Here is a 21,388-nt window from a genome sequence, read left to right on the forward strand (position 1 = left end):
GATGAAGCCTTGGGTCCGTACATAGCAAGGAAATGGACTCAAACTCCTTATGTAAAGCTGTAGCCAGCCTTCTACAAAAAGCCAGAGGGGAAAAAAAACCTGGCCCACTAGCCTAGGGATACAGAGTCAAGGGATTTTGACTTCTGCCAGGGCTGTGGATGAAACAAGATAAGATGAAAGAAATCCCAAGCCTGTGCCATATGTGAATGACAGATCCATATTTCTATCATGCTCTTGGTATAGAAACCAGACAAAGAGATTAACCTAAATACTGAAACTATAGTGTCCTAGCAGAGGCAAGTGTAAAACCACTTGATAGGACACCTCACAACCTAGAGCATGATGGATTCCCCAGAAAACAACAATCATTAAAGATGAATTCAGAGTTAAAAATTACAAAGTACATGAGGACAAAGAAGCTGCCTGAGAGCCAGCAAATGCAAAACCGACAAGTTTCACACCCTGAGGACAGATGATACAAAAATCTGAAAGACACTTCAGAGGTAAAAGAAGGAATAGAAGCCACAGGCTAAGGGAAGGGCTCAGGAAGAGTTGCGGGGAAAAGGCAGGATGGCTCTGCAAGGGAGGTGGGAAGTTTGCCAAGAATAAACCTAAAACTTTTTCTGGACTTGATCCAGGTTCTTAGGAAAGGCCAATCTTTTCCAGAAGTGGAGTGAATGTTGGCATTTGTCATGTGTCACAGGATAAGACTTAGGAGACTCTGGAGAAGCTTCTCTCTCACATTCACTATATTTCCCTGAAATTTTACATTGCCATATTATCCAATCCTCCATCCGTTTCAGCCTACTGGTGTTTATAAACTCTTTTCAGGTTGTGAATACTCAAGGGAGAGCGATCAGTCATTCACAATTTAGTATGATATATATTCAGACCGCCTTCCTCCAGGCACTTAGGCTGAACTCAGCCACACTGCGGTAGCTGAATTGTAATGAGCAGAAGCAAATAAAGGGAGGGAGTGCTGATGGTGTAGAAAGAAGGAATGAATACGAACTGTGTGAGTGTAGAGAGGGGAAGCGAATGAAGTGCTAAAATGGAGGAGACTTGTAAAAGGGCGCCAAAGACCTTTCAGCTGGGTTACCACACCATTTTACAGGGTTGGCCCTGAAGGTCGGCATTGGAAAAAGAACTACTTGCAACAGAGCATTAAAAGGTGTTCCTGTTGAACCGTCCAAGAAAGTGATCAAAATCCCTTATCACTTTCTCTAAAAAAAGTCCTTTTGTTTACATTCTCCGGTAGCAGACAAGGCGGAAAACTTACCTTGTTTGGTCACGAAATTGATAAATCTCTGAATGCAGAACTGGAAAGGAACAGATAAATCTATAGTTAGTATTACTGAACCGTGATAACGATGTAAAGAATTTAGAAGTCAAAGTACAGAAACCCCAAACTAAAAAGTCCACACGCCTTAGTTTCCTGAAAGTCTGTCAGAGTGGGGAGAAGCAGCCAAGTGAGGGTGGCTTAGACCACCCAGGGTAAAGTAGGGTCTTTTCGTACATGTGAGTTTCATAAAACGGACTCGTGCAAAAAAAGAAGTTCCAATGGTAGAATTGTATGATAGAGAGTTGAGACAGGGAAGGTACCCTTATCCACCCAGCTCACGCAGGCAAACCTATCAGCTAGTGCCATCATTTTCGAACCGGGATACGCTAACCTCTGGGGTTCTTTCTAAGATACCGAAGGGACACTTGGCCAAGGCTAAGATTTATGGGAATAAATCTCTAGATCCTCAACTTCCATAAGTGCTATTTTCTAAAAACTGATCATGATAAGGATTTACCCATAATGGAGGTACAGGCTGTCCTTTTATATTTCCCCTTTCACAGTCTTTCTTTTCCTATTTTTGAAAAAATAAAGACATACTGCCTATATCGTCGCCTTGGGACGCCTCTGAGAACCAAATAAAGGAGCAAATCAAATAGTGGTATTGGCGGCAACAGAGTGACAGAGTGCTTCCTCTGAGGGATAACACGTCCTCTAAAAAAAATCATAGGATTTTCCGTTTTTTTGCTTTCAACACTGCTTTCAATGTTGCTATTCAGGTTGTTAGCTGAAAATGATTCAATGATCAAATGTTCTGATTTCCAGCATATGACTCAAAAAGAGTTGAGTGACAGTGTGATAACAAAGTTTCTTCCAGTCTTAGCTACTAATTTATAGGAACAGGGTCTCACAGCACTTATTTCTCTAAAAACAAAAACCAGAAATAGTATTGATGCTGAACTTTAACTCATCCTAGCACAAGTAACAGTCGTCCATGAATTCATGACCTGATTTATAAAAAAAGACTCTCATCCATCTCATTTAGAGATGCATTTTCAGTAACATTTTACTTTGATGTTTTAATCAATTGTACACTAGTAATAAAAAATTCAATGCAGAAAAAAATTTTAATACCCAGAGTTTTACAAACATACATGTATATGTTCTTTTTTCCCTCAAACAGAAACTATAGGACGTTACATTCACGAGTCTACACTTTGCTGCTTTTTTAACACTTAATATATCATGCAAGTCTTTCCGGATCTGTAATTATAAAACTATCTCATCCTTTTAAAGGGCTGTATATAATTTGATTGCATAACTCAAACATAATGTATTTAACCATTTCCTTATAGATGGATATTTGGGCTGTTTCCATGTTTTCCATCTATTATAAACAATGCTTAAGGAAGTTTTTGTACATGTGTCACTTCACTTATACAAATATAACGAATGGCATTTAAGTCTATGAGAATGATTAAGTTTAGCCCTAACTTTTTACTTGCCTGCTTCTTCACTCAACTGTAAATTCCTTTAGGGCAGAGACCAGCTTTATTGGCATCGGCTCAGCCCCTGCCATATGAATAAATGAGTAAATGAGACCCACTTGCATTTGCCTTCTGTAAGAAGAAACGGAATGTAGTAAACTAAATTCTTTACTGATACTGTTTTGGGTGGGATGATTTCTTTGATGGGACTATAGGGAAAAAACATAGATGGAAACTGGATCAGCCAAAAAAATCCCTAAGGATCTCCATTACAGCTGTTTCGCAGTTTCCTCCAGCCTATGATTTCCCTGACATTCATCTCAGAACAGTTTGGAGTTTTCAGAAATAACTTTTTCAGGCCAACTATGGAAAAAGAAAACCATAAATGCAAAGAGATGGAAGAGTCCACACAATTCAGACTTCTTATCGTAATTTAAGCCCAAGTCTTGTCGATGTTTAATTTATTTGGCACAGCTTCCTAAGTCTCCATCCTGTTCCTGCTCTCAGCTTCACCCGGTCTGGGGCTGAACACAGGTGGATATTAAATAAGTTATTTAAACTTTAAGTAGGAAGTCAATTTAGGCTGGCTCGATGCTCCGGACAGACCACCTGCTCTGGTCTGGTCTTGCTTATGCCTTTCATTCCCACTTATTTTCTTGACATACTCCTCTTGGTAACGTCCATTATCCTGAACTTCCCTTGCCTCTCAACCTCCAAAAGCCTTTCTCCTGTGCCTACCCTACTTCTTTCTTTACCTGAAGTACACACACTACCCAGCTGCTGAGACTGGTTCTGCCCAGTGGGGCCTCGTGCCCTGGACAGCTAGGCCGTCTTCCACGTAACATTCACGGCAGCCGCCATTTCCCCCGGACTCTTCCCTAGAGCACATCGGCTCCTGCTGCTTCTCTGCCCCTGTTTCAAAGCCAGTGTCCCCTTTTGGGTCACCCACAAGGCTCCTGTTTTCTGTCTGTTGGATGTTTTCTGTTCTCGGGAGATTTCCAAGGTGAAGACGACTGACCTGCTCTGACTCTGGATTGAGTTTCCCCATTTTAGGTTACTAGCTTCTTAGCTTCTTCAGATACTCTGGTGACTCGGCTGTGACCTCCTCAAGGGGATGGCATGTGGTCATTTTCTCAGAAATCTATCACTATTATTTTTCGGTCACAAAAATACTTTGAACATAGAATAAAAATAAGGTCACTTCTCAGAGGAACAGAGAGGAGTCATTTCCTTAGGGGCCCTGTCCTGATTAGACATGGCGGGAGTGTGGATAATGGGGACAGGTTTGATTTTAAACAAGAAAAAGTAAGAAACAGAAGGAAAGTAAAGAAAGAGGCAGCTAGGTGATTTTAATGAGGGCAGGTATGGTAGGATGAGAGAGGCTAAGAATTCTCAAATGGAAAAGAAAAAAGGCTGAGATTTATGTGAAGGAAAAAAGTTAACCTGACAGTTCAGGGCTGAAGAGAAGTCCTTTCGTTCAAAGGCCTCCAACATCTGGTTCGTCTTTTTCCCCAGGTAGTTATAGGTACTGGAAAGAAAACGGCATATACTGCAGAATCAATAACCCGGTGGGAAGGGTCCAGATCTTCACAGTCCTCTGTTGCTTAAGAGGCAAAAATACACCATATGCTCCAGAAAGTCTATTTTTAGGCCCGAATCTATTTAGAGGATCAGGTGTCTTCGGTTCTGAGTTTTCCAGCAATACTAGGCAGTGCCAAGGGGAGGCAGAGAATACCCAAGGGAATAAGGAAAATGAAGAAAAGAAGAAAAAGGATAAAATTAGAAAGAAGAGAAAAAGTAAAAGCCGGAAGTGTAGTTGGTAGGGAGCCACCGAGGCCAACACTTGCCCCAGGGCACACACAGGGGTGCAGTGCGAGGTAAGGACTGTGGGTAAAATGCAGTATCTGAGGCGAGACCTAAAAGCCTCAAGCCGAGGAAGTGGGGGAATGGAGCACTGTAGCACAAGGGGCAATCCCAACAGATTTCCTAAATTCCTTGACAATCTATATATTGCCTAGAGACCAGTGTCTAGAAAATAATTTTAATAATGATAATGATAAAACGAGAGGCCATTTATTTTGTGCCTATTATATTTTAGGTGCTTGACATAAATCCCGTCTCATCTTCTCAAAGCCCTGCAAAGTTGGCCCGGTTCTTCCTTCTCTGTGAAGAAACTGTGGCTCGAAGAAGGGCCACAGAGTCATCACAAAGACCTTCCAACACTTCATGCTGCCATCTATTACGATTCAACAAAAATGAAGTGAGAATAAGTCATTTGATCTGAAAAAATGTTCTAGCAGACTTTAAAATAAAGCTCTAATTTTACCAATAAAGAAATATCTTAGACTAATTGCTGAATTCTTAGAGAAACCAGAAAGATAGAAGGTTAAATAAATTCATGACAAGGATGTTTCCCCAGCTGCTAATGACTTCCTATATAGTAAGCCAGTATCAGAAAACATATTTATCTTGATGTACCAAGAACAGAATGGTCTTCATATATGTAGACCCTGGAGTCAATGGCAAAGGATGCCAAGAACGTGAAGTTCATATTATACTCCGGTAATAAAGTAAGGAAAACAAAATATAATAGCTGAGAAAAGTCGCTTGTAGGTGTGAAGCACCCCTAAGTTACAACATGTACATAAATGAGTGAGGAGTTTCAGAATACCCAGGGGTCTTAGGTGTGTCCTCAGTTAGACAGAGAGAAATATGATTATAATTAAAAAGACACAAGGTCTAATCAAGTGTACTTTGCTTATAAATTATGTTAACAATTAAAATTTCTGGTATGGAGGCCAAAAAACAAGAGTCAAAAAAGTTAAAATTTCCTGGGGGGGAAAAAAGGTTCTATGGCTAGCAAATGCAGAAAGCCAGGTTTCCTCCATAGAAATGTCCCTCCAGCCCACCCAGGCTTGGTGAAGAAGCCATTAAGGCTTTCCAACTGATGTCTAGATGCGTTAAATTTAAAAAATATCATACACATACAAAAAGACTTTCCAACTGAAATCACTCTTTATCAAGAACATGCTCTCTAAGACATGTCATGACTGTTATTTTTCTTCCCCTGTACTTTTCCTACTGGGAAGAAATGCCCTTTCAGTTAAAGCAAGCATTTAAATCTGTATGCAGGCACATTCCCAATGAACTAGGTTAATGTGCAGTGGCCATGCTAATCGAATTGCCTGCTTTCCCTAAGCCTACTGATGAGTAGGCATCAGGCCACGTGATTCTACTTTCCTGGCTGCAGCAGATAGGACCTTAGGCGGACATCTGACGAGGCAGAACTACCTAGTGACATCCTGAGACACCATGTTTGGGCAGCCATGATTGACCATGTGCATGCGGAAGCAGAGAAAGCCCGTCTGGAGAGAAGGAAGGAAGGGTGAAATAAAGAGTGGTACAGACAGATGCAGAGGTGAGCGTCTCCACAGGACCACAGATGGAGAACACGTCGCCTTGACTGTTGAGAGCTTTGTAGTTCTATATTTTCATCTTCTCTTAGGCCTGGCTGCTCTTCTTCCTCTTGGGTTTTAGGTAATTTCTTAGTCTTTTGAAATAACCCCCCCTAGTTCATATAAGCTGGTTCAAATGGGATTCTATTATGTGTGATCAAATAATTCCTGACCGAAAAATTCTGTGCATGCTTTCAGCACCGGTGTCTCACCTCGAACTGCAATAGAAGCTTCTGATGACAATGACTGAGTTGCTAAGCCCTACGTAATTCTCTTTCACTGAAAGAATGTGGGGAAGAAAGACAACTTCTATAGCAAAGATGTATATGCAAGAAGTGTAACTATTTTGGTAATCATTGCCTCTTATGGGGGGGTACTTTTTTAAAATAACCATTTATACATTTATGACTATTGGGAAAAATGAGTCCAACTTACCTGCCCACTGCTCCAGTTGCTCCCATCACCAGAGCACTCAACAGTTGCTAATCAGAAACAGACAAAGAATATTCACTTTTATGAACGAGAGAGAAAATGCTACTACATAAGCAGCTCCATAAATAGTTCTGGAGGGAAACTAACCTGTGGGATACACCGAGGAGTGACTTACCTCATCCACACCAAAAAGGAAAGCAAATTGGCGCTGGCGGTTCTGATCAACACACTGACCGAAGTCTAAGAGATCCGTGTCACTAAATTTCAGCCCTTGGAAGGTGGGGATCTTCTCCTGAATCCCATCCAACAACTCCTCGGCACGAACTGCTCAAAACAGTAAATGCTTCGTTAATCTGCACATCTCCAGAAAATATCAAATAACATCTAATCGAGCCTGCACATCTGCACTGAGCTGCCAAGGGCTGTTCTCAGCTGGAACTGACCACTTGCCTTCGCCTTGTAGCTCCTATGATGTACTCATCAAATTATAGTCCCAAGCCTTCAGTTCCTTGAAGACTATGGATGGATATTTATAAAGAACTATTTCCATTTTTTTCCCTTTAAGGAAGTTAGAAAGGAATGGGACTAAAAAAAAAAAAATCTCCTAAAATTTTCCACCTAATTGTGACAATTTTCCTGTTGGAGAAGTAATAACAAAAGAAAAGCTAGAAGAAATGTGCGAAAAAGCCAGAGTATCTTTTTAAGTGCCAGGCACTGAGAATACTGTAGGGCACAAAGCAGACACAGTCCTTTTCCCAGTGGGGCTTACGGGCTGTGTCTTCCCATGTGAAGGAGGGGTGTGTGTGATAGATACAGGGTGTCTGCTAGAGTGCCTACGGGCCAACTCTTACACTCAACTTCCATTATAAGGTGGTGTCGATGATCGATAAATGCTGACTCCTTTAAGATAAGAGGTACTTATTTTGGAGCATCTGAAACCATCTAGTCAACGGTGTTATGCTTTTATGACATGGGGTGGGTGGGAAGGAGTAGGGCTTCTTAGTGCAATAGGGTAAGATGTGGGGTGGGGGAAGAACTATGGAAAGAAGCAGTACTTACTCTTCACTCCTGTCAAGGCAGGAATGTGGTAGTAATAAAATGGCAGTGCTGGGGCAGCAGCAGCCACCTCCTTTAGGAAATTAACCAGGACATCTGAAAGAGCAGCAGGAAAAGTCATTATGCGAACACAGGTAAAACACTGGCTTTCCCTAGCGGATGAACCGTCTACTGAAATGCAGCCATCCTTTCCAGAAGCTGAAAATTCTTGGTTGGCCATTCTTACCATCCCTGAGATTACTACTGCCATGTCTTTGCAACTCACTTCATTCAAAGTTTTATTTTTCTTTCTGTAGAAAGGCCAAAATGATATGATCTCTTTCTTACCATACTAAAGTACTATTAAAAAACTGGTGTGAATCTTTCCACCTATTAAGAAGAGCTCATGAAATAGTCTTATAAAAACCAGATACCTATCAAGTAGGACTCTTGTTCTCTTACCACGGAGGGGTTAAGTGTGGTCGGTGAACAACAAGGAATTGCATTAGGATCAGAATAATAGAGTTGTAACTGAGAAAATCCTACAACAAAAAGATAACCAACATCTGGTCAAAGAGGGACGAGCAGAAGCACATTTCACAAGAATTCGATCCTTTTGGGGAGAAATCCAGATACATCAGAAGAGAGCTCACTCTAGTTTACTGAGGAATTGGGACCTTCTACATCATCCAGTGTGAACTCCAACTGCAGTAGCTCTGCAGTTGATAAATAAACCCAGCAGAATTGTTTGCCTTTTCCACGCCACTGGATAGCGGGAGAGACAGTCTTACGTTCTTCAGCTGAATACTGTGATGCTGTGTTCTCTCTGTGATAAATATTTCTGACAAAATTATTATGTTTAACTTGTTGTTTTTCCTTTGTCTTTTGAAAAAGTATTCATGTAAAAATTTTTAAAGCCATGTGGAAAAAAAATATTTTAATATGTTCAATTTAAATTTCTTAAGTAGCAGTATTTAAACCACTTATCATATTAACAACTGTTTTCTCTCTACTAATAATAGGTGATATTTTATGATAATTTCGACCCATTATATATTTAGTTACAGATTTATTTAATCATGCATACAAATAACATCTTGTCTGTTTTTAATCCTTCTAAAATTTTATTTCCTTTTTTTGCCAATCAAAAGGATTAAAAGGACTCAGTATACTTGGAAACCACAAACAGTTTCCATAGAGAAAGCAGAGGAGAAAGCAATAACTTGATATTCTGGAGAACAATAGACGTTTCTGTGAAATTTCTTTTCAAAGTCATCACTCACTCAACCTTGAATGGAACCTGTAGTCTCAAAATGCTCAGCACTTCTATTCCTCTTGAGAAAAATGGTCCCACGCTTTACCATGTGACTCTGACACTGCGCACAACTGATAGGACAAGGGGTGGACGCCTGACCCAAACAGGCACCTACAGGTTGACCTGGTTGTGGGGAGGCGGGGTTGGGAGATGATCTAATCAGATAACTTGGCAAAAGAGCTGAAATCCTTTCACGAAGTATTTTCTTTTATGGATCCAGGGAGGCCAAATATTCTGGACAGCTCTGTGCCACCGTAACTTCAGGCCTCCAGTCCTTAAAACTTTACTTTCACGAGTTAAATATAATCATTGTGAATGAAGGCAAAAAGAAGCGGATCATGTGAGGCGCTGCTCATTTAAAGGTCTCTACTTACCTTTGTTCCATGGCTTGAGAAAGAAAGGTGCAATGACAGCGATGCCATCCGCTCCTATTTCTGCTGCATGTTTGGCCTTTAAAAGAAGAAAGAAGACCAGTACGGATCTGGTCACAATTCTGATGTGTGTAGGTGCGGGGCTGCCCCACTCCAACGAGCAATTCTTTGACACTAGCTGGGTGTCCTACAATTCAACTCAACTCTAACACTACCTACTTGGACAGAGAGTCAGATTCCACAGATTTAAGGTTCAGTCCCCTTCCCCTGCCCCCACTTCAGATGCCAGTCGTAAGCCTAGGTTGTCACCTGTGCTTTTGACCCACTGGCTATAGATTAGGCAATTCCAACAACTCCTCCTTGGGTAGATAAATTTTGCTCAGGACTCAGAGAAACCTTTTACTTACTAGATTATCAGTTTATTGCAAAAGGATATAATTTAGAAACAGCAAGAAGAGAGCTTCCAGGTTGGTGAACAGGTGGAGATTCGGAGAGGGGAAAGCCATGGGGAAAGGTCTGGAGCGTCCACACCCTCTCCTAACGCAAGCACGCCACCCTCTGCAAATCTCCACCTGTTCCCCAACCCGCAAGCTCTCTGAACCCTGCCTTTTTGGATTTTCATGAAGGCATAATTTCATAGGCACGATTGATTAAATCATTGGGCATTGGTGACTAATTAACTTTCAAGCCTCCCCCTCCCCAGAGATTGGGTTGAGGGGATTGGGACTGACAGTTCCAATCCTTAAATCAAGTAAATCACTTGGTTGGTTCTCCTATCCTCGAACTCACTCATTAACATAACAAGAGACACCTTTATTGTTCTTATCACAGGAAATTCCAAGGGTTTTAGAGGCTTTGTGCTGGAAACAGACCAAATATAGCAATCCCTCCTAACCCACTTGACTGGTTTATTTCACTTAATATAATGTCTTCGGTAAGGGTCATCCATATTGTAGCTATGACAGGAGGAATTTCCTTCCTTTTTAAGGCTGAACAATAATCCCCTGTATGTATGTACCACATCTGGTTTATCCTTTCATCCTTAGATGGGCATTTGGGCTGCTTCCTCCTCTCGGCTATTGTACGTAGTGCTGCTATGAACTTGGGAGCGGGCCGCCTTCTGGGTTTCAATTCTCTCCCACTCGCTGGCAACAATTCTCAATCTTTACCCCTCGTGTCTGAAACCCATCTTCCATCTCCTCTATGCCCAGCAGATGGCCTTGCTTTTTATTTCCTAGAGGAAACTGAGGTTGGTTCGAATTCTGCTCCTTACCTGCAAACTTAGCCACCTCTAAAGCCACCCTTACTTTGCTCAGAGGAAGAGGCGCTTCCATCTCCTATTCAAAGCTCTGCTATGGTGGCCATCACTTCGGGCTACTCTATGGCTCTGTGCCTGCTTCTAGATGATGAGCTCCCTGAGGTCCCACACCTTGTATTCTCCAGCACAGCATCCAATATGTAGCGAAAATGGTACTGATTTTAACTTCAGTATAAAAATGAGGCCCCTTGAGTGATCTCTCCCAGATGAACCTACGTGCCTACCAGTTCTTGTGACTCCTTCAGGCTCAGTGCTCCTACATGGATTACCACCTGATCCAACCTGCAAAAGAGAAAACACTGTTGCATCACTTGAAGTTTATGGAAGGCGGTATCATCCTGGTTTGTGCTGGCTTTAGCAGTTACCTAATATCTTATTAATCTCAATCTCAAAAGACTTAAATTCTATAGTCTGCTGTTTAAATTAATCTAATTATGGGTTTTTGTTTTGTTTTGTTTTGTTTTTTAAAAAGAATGTCCAGGGAATAAAACTTAAAGTTCAACTAAGCAGTAAAATTTGAAACCAGTAACTGGTTAATCAACATTTGAGTACTTGTTTTGACAAGGCGTTGTAGATGTTGTACTTGATGTACGTAAAGATAGGTGTAAAAATGAGGAATTTTTTTTGTTGTCGTTAGAGGTAAAAAGTTTCCTCAAAGAGTACAACCAGGAACCAGCCATGTGAGAAATGAATTCATGGTAAAAAGCTTTTTTCCTATCTCATAAGTCCTCAGAATTTGGCCATAAGTGAGGTTTTCTCCGAGACTCCAGTGTTCACCTTTGGAGGTGCTCCACATGGCCCCATGGGAAGAGGCTCCAGTTAGACTGGTCTTCTCAGGGTAGGGTTAGTAAGACTTAGCTGTGAATCCAGCTAGTGGGCATTCTGAGGGACTCTGAATGACACAGATCTCATCCTCACAGGGAGGGACACACATTCCCCTTTAGGCCCAATCATTGAGTCTTCCATTGATCCTTGACTTGTTATATCTTAGGAAGATGGGACCTAGCTGGGAAGTAATACAATCAAGTTGGAATTTTTAAAGGATATTAGAAGACTTGTGACAGGACAAAAGAAGCCGACTGTCCTGTTTCGCTCTGACCAGCAGCTTTATTACATGACCTCCTCATACCTTTCACTGCCCCATGGGGCGTACCCCCTAGTTTTGCTTCCACCTATGATACCGTCAAACATTCCCTCCTCTGATCCCTGTTTCTACCACTTATCAGAAGGATCTGAGCGTTAGTTTTCACGAGGCAACATCTCCATTGGACGGTAAGCAATGGGGGCAGACACCTGCTTTACATCCCCGGTGCCAGTACAGCACGTACATAACAGACAACAAATAAAACGTGGTTACTTGAATATGCTTATTGAAATGATACCGTCCGATTTGTTTTACCATGGCCTGAATGTTATAACAAAAACATCATCACACTGAAGTTGAGAGGATGCAGAAAGTTCAGTAAGACAATAAGAGGAAGCACCACAAAGAGCATGCTGATCATACGCTCATAAAGAAGACCAGAGAGGAAGCACAGAGAAGACCTGGGAGGGAGCAGGGTTGCTGGAAGCATCGCGTATCCACCCCGAGAAGGGAAGGGGTATGAACTGATCATCAGAAGAGCCAGGAGCATAGCAGAATCAGTCACCAGCACCTTCCCCTCTTAGCCCCTCAGGCCAAGGACCCGTAACTGCGAGGACTGGCCTGGTAGGTAGATGAGCGGCAGTTCCCAGCAACTGTGAGGAAGGCGTGTCTTGCAGTCCGGCTGCCCTTCCACACAGAAAGGAAGGGCACCTCTGCCGCGGCTCCTTGCCAAAGTGCCCGGAGCCTCGCGTCCCTGCTCATTTTCCCACAGGCTGGCCTGAGCCTGACTTGTGCCCGGAGGGCACGGAGGCCGTCTCATCTGGGAAGAGCCGCACTGGGTACAGCTCTTGCAGGTGAGTGTTTTCATCCTGGTGGAGCCACTCACTTGTTCCTCCCTTTTGTCACCCACTCCTCTGCGACCTGGCGGCGCTCGGAGACGTTCAGAGACAGGCCTTCTCCCGTTGTGCCATTCACTGTTCCAAACAAAGATTCCGTCAGTGGGACCAACCAATACCTTTTGCCTGTCCTACGCCAACGCTGGGGGAGGCAGGGTCAGAAACCCCTGCTTAAGAGGAGGTGACAGGGAGAAACGTCAGAGGATGGGTTCAGGGAGGGCAAATGACATGTTTCCATTTTCACCTCAGACTCAGTCTTGTTTGCATCCTCACCTTGGGAGGTTAATTCTGACTTGTAATTACAAATCTGTCTTCGTTATCAGGGGCAGAGAGCAAATAGTTGGAATAAAGACAGAGATAATTGCCCATGTTTTAAGCAAATCTCCAAACACACCACCCAGTTCGATACTGGGGCTTGAATGGCAGGAAGACCAACACCAGTACTGGGATGGTGAGGCAGTCATAGGTGGGAGTTATGGGTGAGGACAGTGGTGTACACTACAGTTCTACAATGGCCTCTGCCATAGTTCAACATGGTAGCGCCCTGGGACAACTTATTTTTTTAATGATAATTCATAAGAAAGTACCAGGATGTTAATATTTATTATATCAAGCACTCTTAGATATTCACTTCTTCTCACAACAGCCTCATGAAGTACAAATAATTCTCATTTACAGATGAAGATAGGAGGTTCCGAATCACTAAATAATCGAAGTTTGAATCCAGATCTGTGTGATTCCCAAACTTTCCCTTCAACTACAGTCCTCTCTTAATGGATCGATTAAGGAAGGATGCAGATAGCACTAGGGGACATTACTGGGGCCTAATGCATATGGCAGCACTTTGGGGCTCCAAACACTGAGCTCCGGTTGGGGGTGAAGAAGAGGGAGGGATGTGAGGCGGAGCAGGAAAGAGTGTTTTTATCACTCTTTTGGGGTCTCGAGACCCCAAGGTCTTCAAGGATGCTCCCTAGGGCCCTTTGAGGAGGAAGAATCTACCTCCCCACTATGGCTTGGCACTGCAGGGGACACCGAGTGGTTCTGTAATCAGGTTTTGGTTGACATATGGCCTTTGCACAGAGGTTCTAATCTGCTCTGATTATGACCAAGGTGCCTCCAGTTCTGAAGGGGATCCTGTGTCCGCAGAATGACAACCAACCCGAGGCGCTGAGGTCCAGAACACACCACTGGGGGGAGCGCAACCGCAGGTCTCAGGCTTAAAATGTTCAGGGGCTGATTTTTTCATCTCCACTGTCTACGGATAAACAAGGCTAACTTCTAGGCCTGTGATTCCTCTGTGTGCTGCATTCATAGTCTTTCTTACATTTACAATATGAAAAGTCTGGGTGAAGACAGAATAAAGCCCATGCCTAAGAGAGAGGAGCCAAGGATTTGTTGTTACGTTACCACTTCTTGGCTGAGTGAACTTGGGCAACCAAATAACATATCTGAACCACAGATTTTCTTCTTGAAATGGAGATAGCAATAATACTTTTGCTGTTTTGAAGGCACACCACCAAATTAGATAATCTCTTGTGGTGCTTTTCAGATCTAAAATTGATGAATCTACAAATGCACAACTTTTACATAGCTTAGCCAGACTCAGTCAATGACACTGTGACTTCCTGGCTAGTAATCAGGTGTGAGCTACTTTCTAAGGACTGAGCTAGAGATATGTAGAGAAATCTTTAAAGATGACTTACCAAAAATATTCTTTACTCCCTGTTTTTCCACAAGATAATCCACATACTGACCAATTACTGATAAGTTGATTTCTCTAAAAGACAAAGGGAAAAAATAGGAAAATGCATATTTAGTCTCTTTTTAGAATATTATTCAACCAATCCTCAAGTCTACAAACTGCTATTAACAGTTTTTAAAATCCACCTAGTCAGTTTTTGAAATTCTTAGCCTGCTCTGAATAAAGCCGGGTTTTAGTTTTTCTCCTGAGTCTGGTTATTTCTCTACTTAGCCATGTGCGCCTCGCTTATGTGAATGAAACACTATTAGCTATCAACAAAAGATTTACATTTAATATTTAAAAATCATCACAAGTAATATTTAAAAAGTAGTTACTTTTGTCCTTTTTGGAAAGAGTAATGGTTGGGGTCATAGTGAAATGAGAACTTCACATTTTCCACTTGGTGAGAAGCGAACGTTTCCTAGGCTTACAAAACAGGAAAATTCAATCTTAATAATCTAAGAATTTTAGCACTTAATATTTGTGATAACAAATGAAGGCTTAAACCCATATGTATTTGCTAGCTTTAAATCAAAGAGGATTAACAGCTGGAAAGGAACTTTGCTGTCAATTTGCCTCTCAAAGTGTGGTCCAAAGAATAGCAGAATCTGGTCTTTGGGGCGTCTATTAGAAACGCAGGGTCCCAGGCTCCACACAGTCCTACCCAGACAGAATCTGCACTGAAACAAGATCCCCATGTGATCTGCATGCACTTCGCAGTGTTGACCTTGTAAGGATCTGATGCTTAAAGCAATAAGAGCCCTTTTCTTTAAAATCACATTATTTTTAAAATCTAGAAACCGACTCAAACACAAAGCGTATAAAGCCACCTGTTCTCTATCAAAATACAGGTGGGGAGGATGGCGGGGTGGAGGGAAAAAATACAAAGGGAAACTGTGGGACAAGTCTGTGTTAAATGCTGCAGAATCTATGGTTAGTTTGCCAAGAACACAAAGTACTACTAGCTGGCTGCCATTTTCATTTTTGTCAGTGTGGCCAGAGAATCCTAATTTAATTTTAACCTTATTAACATACTTTTCTCGTTTACTTATTGTATTCCTTAAAAAACAAAAAAACAAAACAAAAAATCTGATGCATACAAAAAACAAAGACATCAAAGGGTATGTGTCAAAAGGAATGGACCTGATAGAGACAAAAATAAGGAATGTGCAGGCCATCACTGCCCTCCACATGCAAATGACGACCAGTCTGAGCCTGCTGCTTGAGAACAGCTGTGCTTTAATGTAGGCAGAAAGCCTCCAAAGGGAGCAGACTCCCTCCCAAATGGCTCAGCCCCAATATCATTACTGTATCTGGGTCCAATGAAATGCTCGATCGTTACTGCTGTTATTACTCCTCAGTGATGAAAACCGGAAATACCTCGCATCCTCAGCAAACTTCACGTCTCTGTTATTACGAACATCAATTATTTGTGCCCACCTTCCAGGCTGGAGCGAGAACTTCCTGAAGGCAGGGAGTGTGTCTTTTATGTCTTACAATCCCTATTCTGCACCTGGCACAGCATCGACGCTCAACAAAGACTAAGGTTCTGGGAGCTGTGATGCGGGTACTTACGATGGTGATGAAATACCCATGATCTCTGCCTTAAAAACAGCTTATGCTCCCACTAGCACGATGCTTTTAAATTTCACTGTTACATTAACTGAGTGAAGGAGAAAGCATATATAAATAACTAAAATATTGAGGAAAATGTGAAGGCTATGACTGAGTTAAAAATTAAGTGTCTAGGGGTTCAGAAGAGGGACTGATCATTCTAATTAGGGAGGATAGAGGAGGAGGTAGACCTGGAATAATAAATAGGGTGAAACTCTGTGATTCCCCTTCCTTCTCACATTTTTGAGAGCTGCTATTTGTCTGGCCTATTCTGGGGCCCTCCTCTTTCTAGGGAGTTGGCTGCACCCTAGGCCAGATCCAGGACAGTATGCGAAAGCCACGCTTCTTTCTCCTCCCTCAGTGAACTCTATGCTAGTTTATGGATTTCGCAAGTAGTGTTTCCATCGACATGTGCTCCCCCACCATCTCCTGACTCCTTTAGGCCTTGATGGATAACAGGCTATGACAATCTCACTCAGCTTAGGGTTGCTAATGGGTGGTAGTTATCTGTCCCTTCAAGAAAGCAGTTTGCTGCTGCTTATAAAATGCCCCTAACCTACAAAAATGACACTAATGGTAGAACTTCTAGGGCAGTAGCTCAGTCACCCAAAAATGTCCTCAGATTAAGAGTCTTTGGAACTACCAAATTCTCCTTAGAGAGGTCAGAGGTTTGAAAGGGATGTCCCCAAATGGGTTTCTGTTTACTTTCACAATTTTAAAATTCCTTTTCATGTTAAAAACAGACTATATTTGAAAAGCCAGAAGATCTAACAAGGCCAGCCCTACATCTCCACACAGTACCAACTGGCTGGGAAGCACAGTGGCTATGACCTATGGAGGCACAGAAGCCCCAGGTCACTTCAGGGATTGATCCCTGCCTGACTGCAGGTACAAATTCACAGCCCTTGGTAGAGATTCTCGGTGGCCCCAGTCACAAGTGAGCCCAGTGAAATCACCTGAAGCTTTACCGTATTTGTGACAAAGGAACCCCAAACAGCAGGGCTAGGGTGGTAACAGGATGACAATTCTCTCGGGGACTTTGCTCCTTTCCTTGTTTTCCCAGCTACTCTCCTTCCCTATGGGTTCATATTCATTGCTGCAGGCACTGTATCAATTAGCAGGAAGTCACTAGAGGGAACAGAAACAATGAGAAGTAATTATTCTTTTCACTGGCTAGCTGTTTGGGGCTTGGTGCTCATAAAAGTGAAGGATGGCCAAAGCAGTTCACTTGTAAAGGCTGGACTGGCTTTCGATTGCATCTTCTCTTCCTCCATGAGCCCCAAGAACACCTGTAAGCACTGGCCACCTCAGGGGAGAGTGGCCCAGAACCAAATCCCATGCTTGCTGTCGTCATTCTCATACTTAACTCCAATTTAATGTCTTAATTTCAGTTCCCATGGGTTCAGATTCTTTGCCTAAGGGCCATGATTATTTTTTAAATAAAAGTATTTAACTTTTTTCATATTACAGAAGCGATATAATTTATTTTTGAAAGTACATATAATAAAAAAAAAGGAGGAAAAAAAACCAGTCAGGATCTCCCTGGAGATGGTTACTCTTATTAGTTTGATATTTTTCTATTCTCAAATACACAACATAGTATTTTCTTAAATAAATATAGTTATATTATACATTATTGCAATATTTTTTCACTTAGCATTCCAAATTATTTCTCCACATCTTCAGATATTCTGTTCTTATACTGGCTACCCAGCATTTCGCTGTATGAACATAATTTAGGTAATGGTCTGTTCTTAGACATTTAGTTTACTTCCAAACTCTGTAAGAGAAGGGAACTTTTATCAAATTATTTTTACCACAAGTAGAGGCCCTGAGTGAGTGAACTGTGATACTACATTTATGTTACATCTCTTTTCTTAGGGTATAAGGAAAACAGAATTTTTCTGAAATACCTTTCCAGAGGAAAATCCCTATTGCTATTTATTTCCTCTCCTGGTACATGACACACAGACTTTCACTTTATTTGAGAATACAGAATCAACAGGACAGGCTCTTTTCATAACTGGCATGATCTAGCATGCATATCAGAAAATCTGGCTTCCCATTTTTTTTTTCTTTCATATATATCTTTCAGCATTCAAAATCTGATGGAAGTGATGTGTGTTTTTGGCAAAACAACTACGTAGCTACTTCAAAACTCCTTAAGCCATGAAGCGAGCAGGGGTTATAACTGCCCCACCTTGCCAGAGGTGGAAAGCGTTTTGTTCTGGGAATCCAGGTCACTTAGTCACCCAACCGTAGTCTTTTTATATATAATCCCGACTCCAGTGGGCCAGGCCCTTTCTGACCAGAGCAATGGGTTTGTTTTTCCTAGAGAATGTGGTAGAGATTCCAACAGCAAAGTCAAGGGCATTCAAGGGAACAAACAATCTTTTCCTTGACATTTTGGCCAATGTGAAATGGACTTTCAGTTCTAATGACTGTGTCCTTGCACGAAGAAAAAAGTGACTTGTTGAAATGACTAAGGAAAGCAAAAGTCTTTTACTTTTGTGTAGAAAAGACAGGAGTTGGAATGAGTAGAGACTTTTCTTTCCAGCTACGTGGCTAGGGGCAAGCAGCTTAATCTTTAGGCTCTTGGTACCATCAACCACAAAAATAGAGATAACGGATTTGTCACAGGATCGTTGTGAAGATTAAATTGGAACACGTGCATTAAAATGCCCAGCATGATGACTGACACATAGTGTTTAGCCAATCGGTGTTGGCTTCCTTTCCTCCCTTTTCCTGACCACCAGCATTATCCTTCCCTGTAGTATACGCACTCATGAAATAACAAAAATTTACCTTTCACTGTCCAAGAGGCTGAGGATACCAAGATAAATAAGATACATGCTCAGTCTTCATATATTGCCTGGTATTCAATAAGTAATCTGGTAAATAAGGTTAAGCCACACAGAGTGTGCTGGGAGAGACAGGCATGTAACAAACAGTTATTGTAAAAATTATTATAAATAATTAATTCTGATGTAATGTGGAAAAGCGTAAGCAGGGTGCTGTGAGATCACAGGGGAATAACTCTCTCTTTTTAGGAAAATGGGGAAGAATCACCGAAGGACGATTTTGATGGCTGAATAGAAGTGTTCAAGTGGCATAGAGAAAGGAGAGGATGGTGGTGGAAAAAGGCAGAGGACACAGGATGTGGAAAGGCACAGAGGGAAGGACGGGTCTGAGGTGTTTGGGGGGAACAAGACTGCAGCAGGAAAGGAGACCGCAAAGGACTTCCTGTGTCGCCCCAGGGAGTCTGGGCTTTAATCTTTGGCCCGATCCATCTCAGACTCTAATATGCTAAAGAATTATCCAGAAACACTTAAAATGCAGGTTCTGATTCTCTGGTATGTAGTTGAACCTGAGATTCTGCATTTCTAAGAGCTCTTCTGTGATGTTGGAGCGCATGGTCCACAGACCATACAAGGAATAGAAAGGCTTAGGCTTGAGATCCTTAAAGAGGAGAGTGGCGTGATTAGATCTGTTTACAAGGAAGCTCACTGGGCTAGTGTAAAGGATAAACTGGAGTTGTGGATATCTTATCCATTCTTGCTTAATGGGGATCACCCCAATATCCCTGATGACATAACACAAGAAGACTGAGGATGCTCAGAATTCAAATAGGCCTGAGATTAAACTCCTCTCTTTACAGAATATGAAAGGGAGCTTGTAAAAGGTAATGAGACTTCCCCAGGGTCTAACAGCCAGTTGGCAGCAAAGCTAGGGGTTAAGAACCCAGATAATCTACTTAATCAAGTTCTTTCTGCCAATTTCCCACTCGAGGACATCAACATAATTACACAGTTGATTCGTTAAGGAGTATTCCTTAGAATTACCAAAAAAAAAAAAAAAAAAAAAAGGATGCAGGGGAATAGTTCTTGTTCAGCCATTCTGAATTGTGGAGGCCACGGTATACAGTACAAGCCAGGTTAGAATTCCCACGATGGCAGGCTACCAGGCAGAATTTCTACGTGATAGATTCCATGGGACCCTTCTTTTTGTCTTGACTCTTGGAAACATGTCAGAAGTACAGATTCCCTTGTAGGTTAATGCCCGCCTGCTCCTGGTGGATGCTCCAAACCTGCTTTGCACCTGTAGGAATGTTTGGATGGAGCAGGCGGTGGGAGGAAAGGGCGCTGACATAGTTTATGTGTCTGCTACCTGCTCGATACTTTTTGAATGTACTAATTTAATTCCTACAAATCCCTTACCAAAAAAACGCATTATTATTTTGATTTTGGACCTTAGGAAAGTGAGGGTTCTAGAAAAGAACTGATGAAAAAAGAGGAAACAGTGAAATGGAGGAGGAAGGACCAGAGAGAGGTACTTGAGAAATGGAGAAGGATGCAGCAGAGTCATGTTGGTCACCTCTGACCCATGGGGCCTGGTGTCCCAGGAAAAGAGCAGAGTAGGGAGGAAGAACACAGTGACACTCTCAGTGGGTCCCCGATGAATGGACAAGACTCTTTCGAGAAGTCACTTCTAGGCTAAGAGGGATCTGATTAAAAAGATGAAAATAGTATCAACCAGATGCCGTGTTTTGAGTCTGCAAACAGGATCTTACTCCATAACAGGAAGTAAATTCTGCCTGCTCATGCAATCACATGTCCTCTGTTTTATCTGCGTAACAAGTGGCGGACACATTGAGAAAAAGCTGATTTTAGTCTTTCCTAGAACTTATGGAAAGGGAGAAGCAATAGAAAAAAAAAAAAAGGTCATTACTCACTGAGTAATCTAAATGCCATCTCAGCAAGAATTTTACTCAGATCTAGCAAAGATGTGCTTTTTCATGATTCTTAGAAACTGGAAGTCTTGACCTAAGTGCATACTGACCTTGTGCTAAGCATTGCTCCGTTGAAAATCTGTTAATGTTTATAACTCCATGATGTAGGTATGACCATCATATTTTATAAAGGAAGAAAGAAGCTTAAAAAAGCCAGGATTCTGACTGTTTTGGCAGATCGACTCCTCTAACAGGTCAAAAACATTTAGATCCAGGAGGTGGATGAATCCCCTTTTTCTAAGTAGCAATGTCCAGGCAAGAGCTATATATCGTGCACAGACATGTATGGCACATGAGCATTATCTGACAGTCTAAACAAATGGACTGCATTCTATTTCATCTGCAAGTCAAAATAATTGTTTGGGTAATGATTTCTCAGCAATCATCTGTTGTTACCTCCCACTCCTGCAGGCTCCCCAACATTTAACCAATGTGGAAATGAGGCTTTCAACATCCCTAAGGGGTTCCTCTTAAGCTACCTTCTCCACCTTCATCACATCTACGCACAGCCTGGGCTGGAACCACACAGACGTCTAGAGACAGGCCCTAGAGGGCCAGGCCAGTGCTGG

At 42.0% G+C, this 21,388-nt stretch overlaps 1 protein-coding gene across 1 annotated transcript in view; it reads right to left on the bottom strand.

The window, feature by feature from the left end:
• NPL (N-acetylneuraminate pyruvate lyase) overlaps positions 1-21,388 on the bottom strand; it is a 25,959-nt gene that overhangs the window by 808 nt on the left and 3,763 nt on the right. The window contains exons 3-11 of the mRNA XM_006907757.2: positions 14,379-14,452; positions 12,666-12,753; positions 10,920-10,977; positions 9,381-9,456; positions 7,716-7,808; positions 6,832-6,980; positions 6,660-6,706; positions 4,213-4,297; positions 1,280-1,319 (exon numbers count right to left, since the gene is read on the bottom strand). Coding sequence (XP_006907819.2) covers positions 1,280-1,319; positions 4,213-4,297; positions 6,660-6,706; positions 6,832-6,980; positions 7,716-7,808; positions 9,381-9,456; positions 10,920-10,977; positions 12,666-12,753; positions 14,379-14,452 — 710 coding nt within the window. The remainder of the gene's footprint in view (positions 1-1,279; positions 1,320-4,212; positions 4,298-6,659; positions 6,707-6,831; positions 6,981-7,715; positions 7,809-9,380; positions 9,457-10,919; positions 10,978-12,665; positions 12,754-14,378; positions 14,453-21,388) is intronic.

This window comes from Pteropus alecto, unplaced genomic scaffold (assembly GCF_000325575.1).
Source record: "Pteropus alecto unplaced genomic scaffold, ASM32557v1 scaffold101, whole genome shotgun sequence".
Classification (NCBI taxonomy): domain Eukaryota; kingdom Metazoa; phylum Chordata; class Mammalia; order Chiroptera; family Pteropodidae; genus Pteropus; species Pteropus alecto.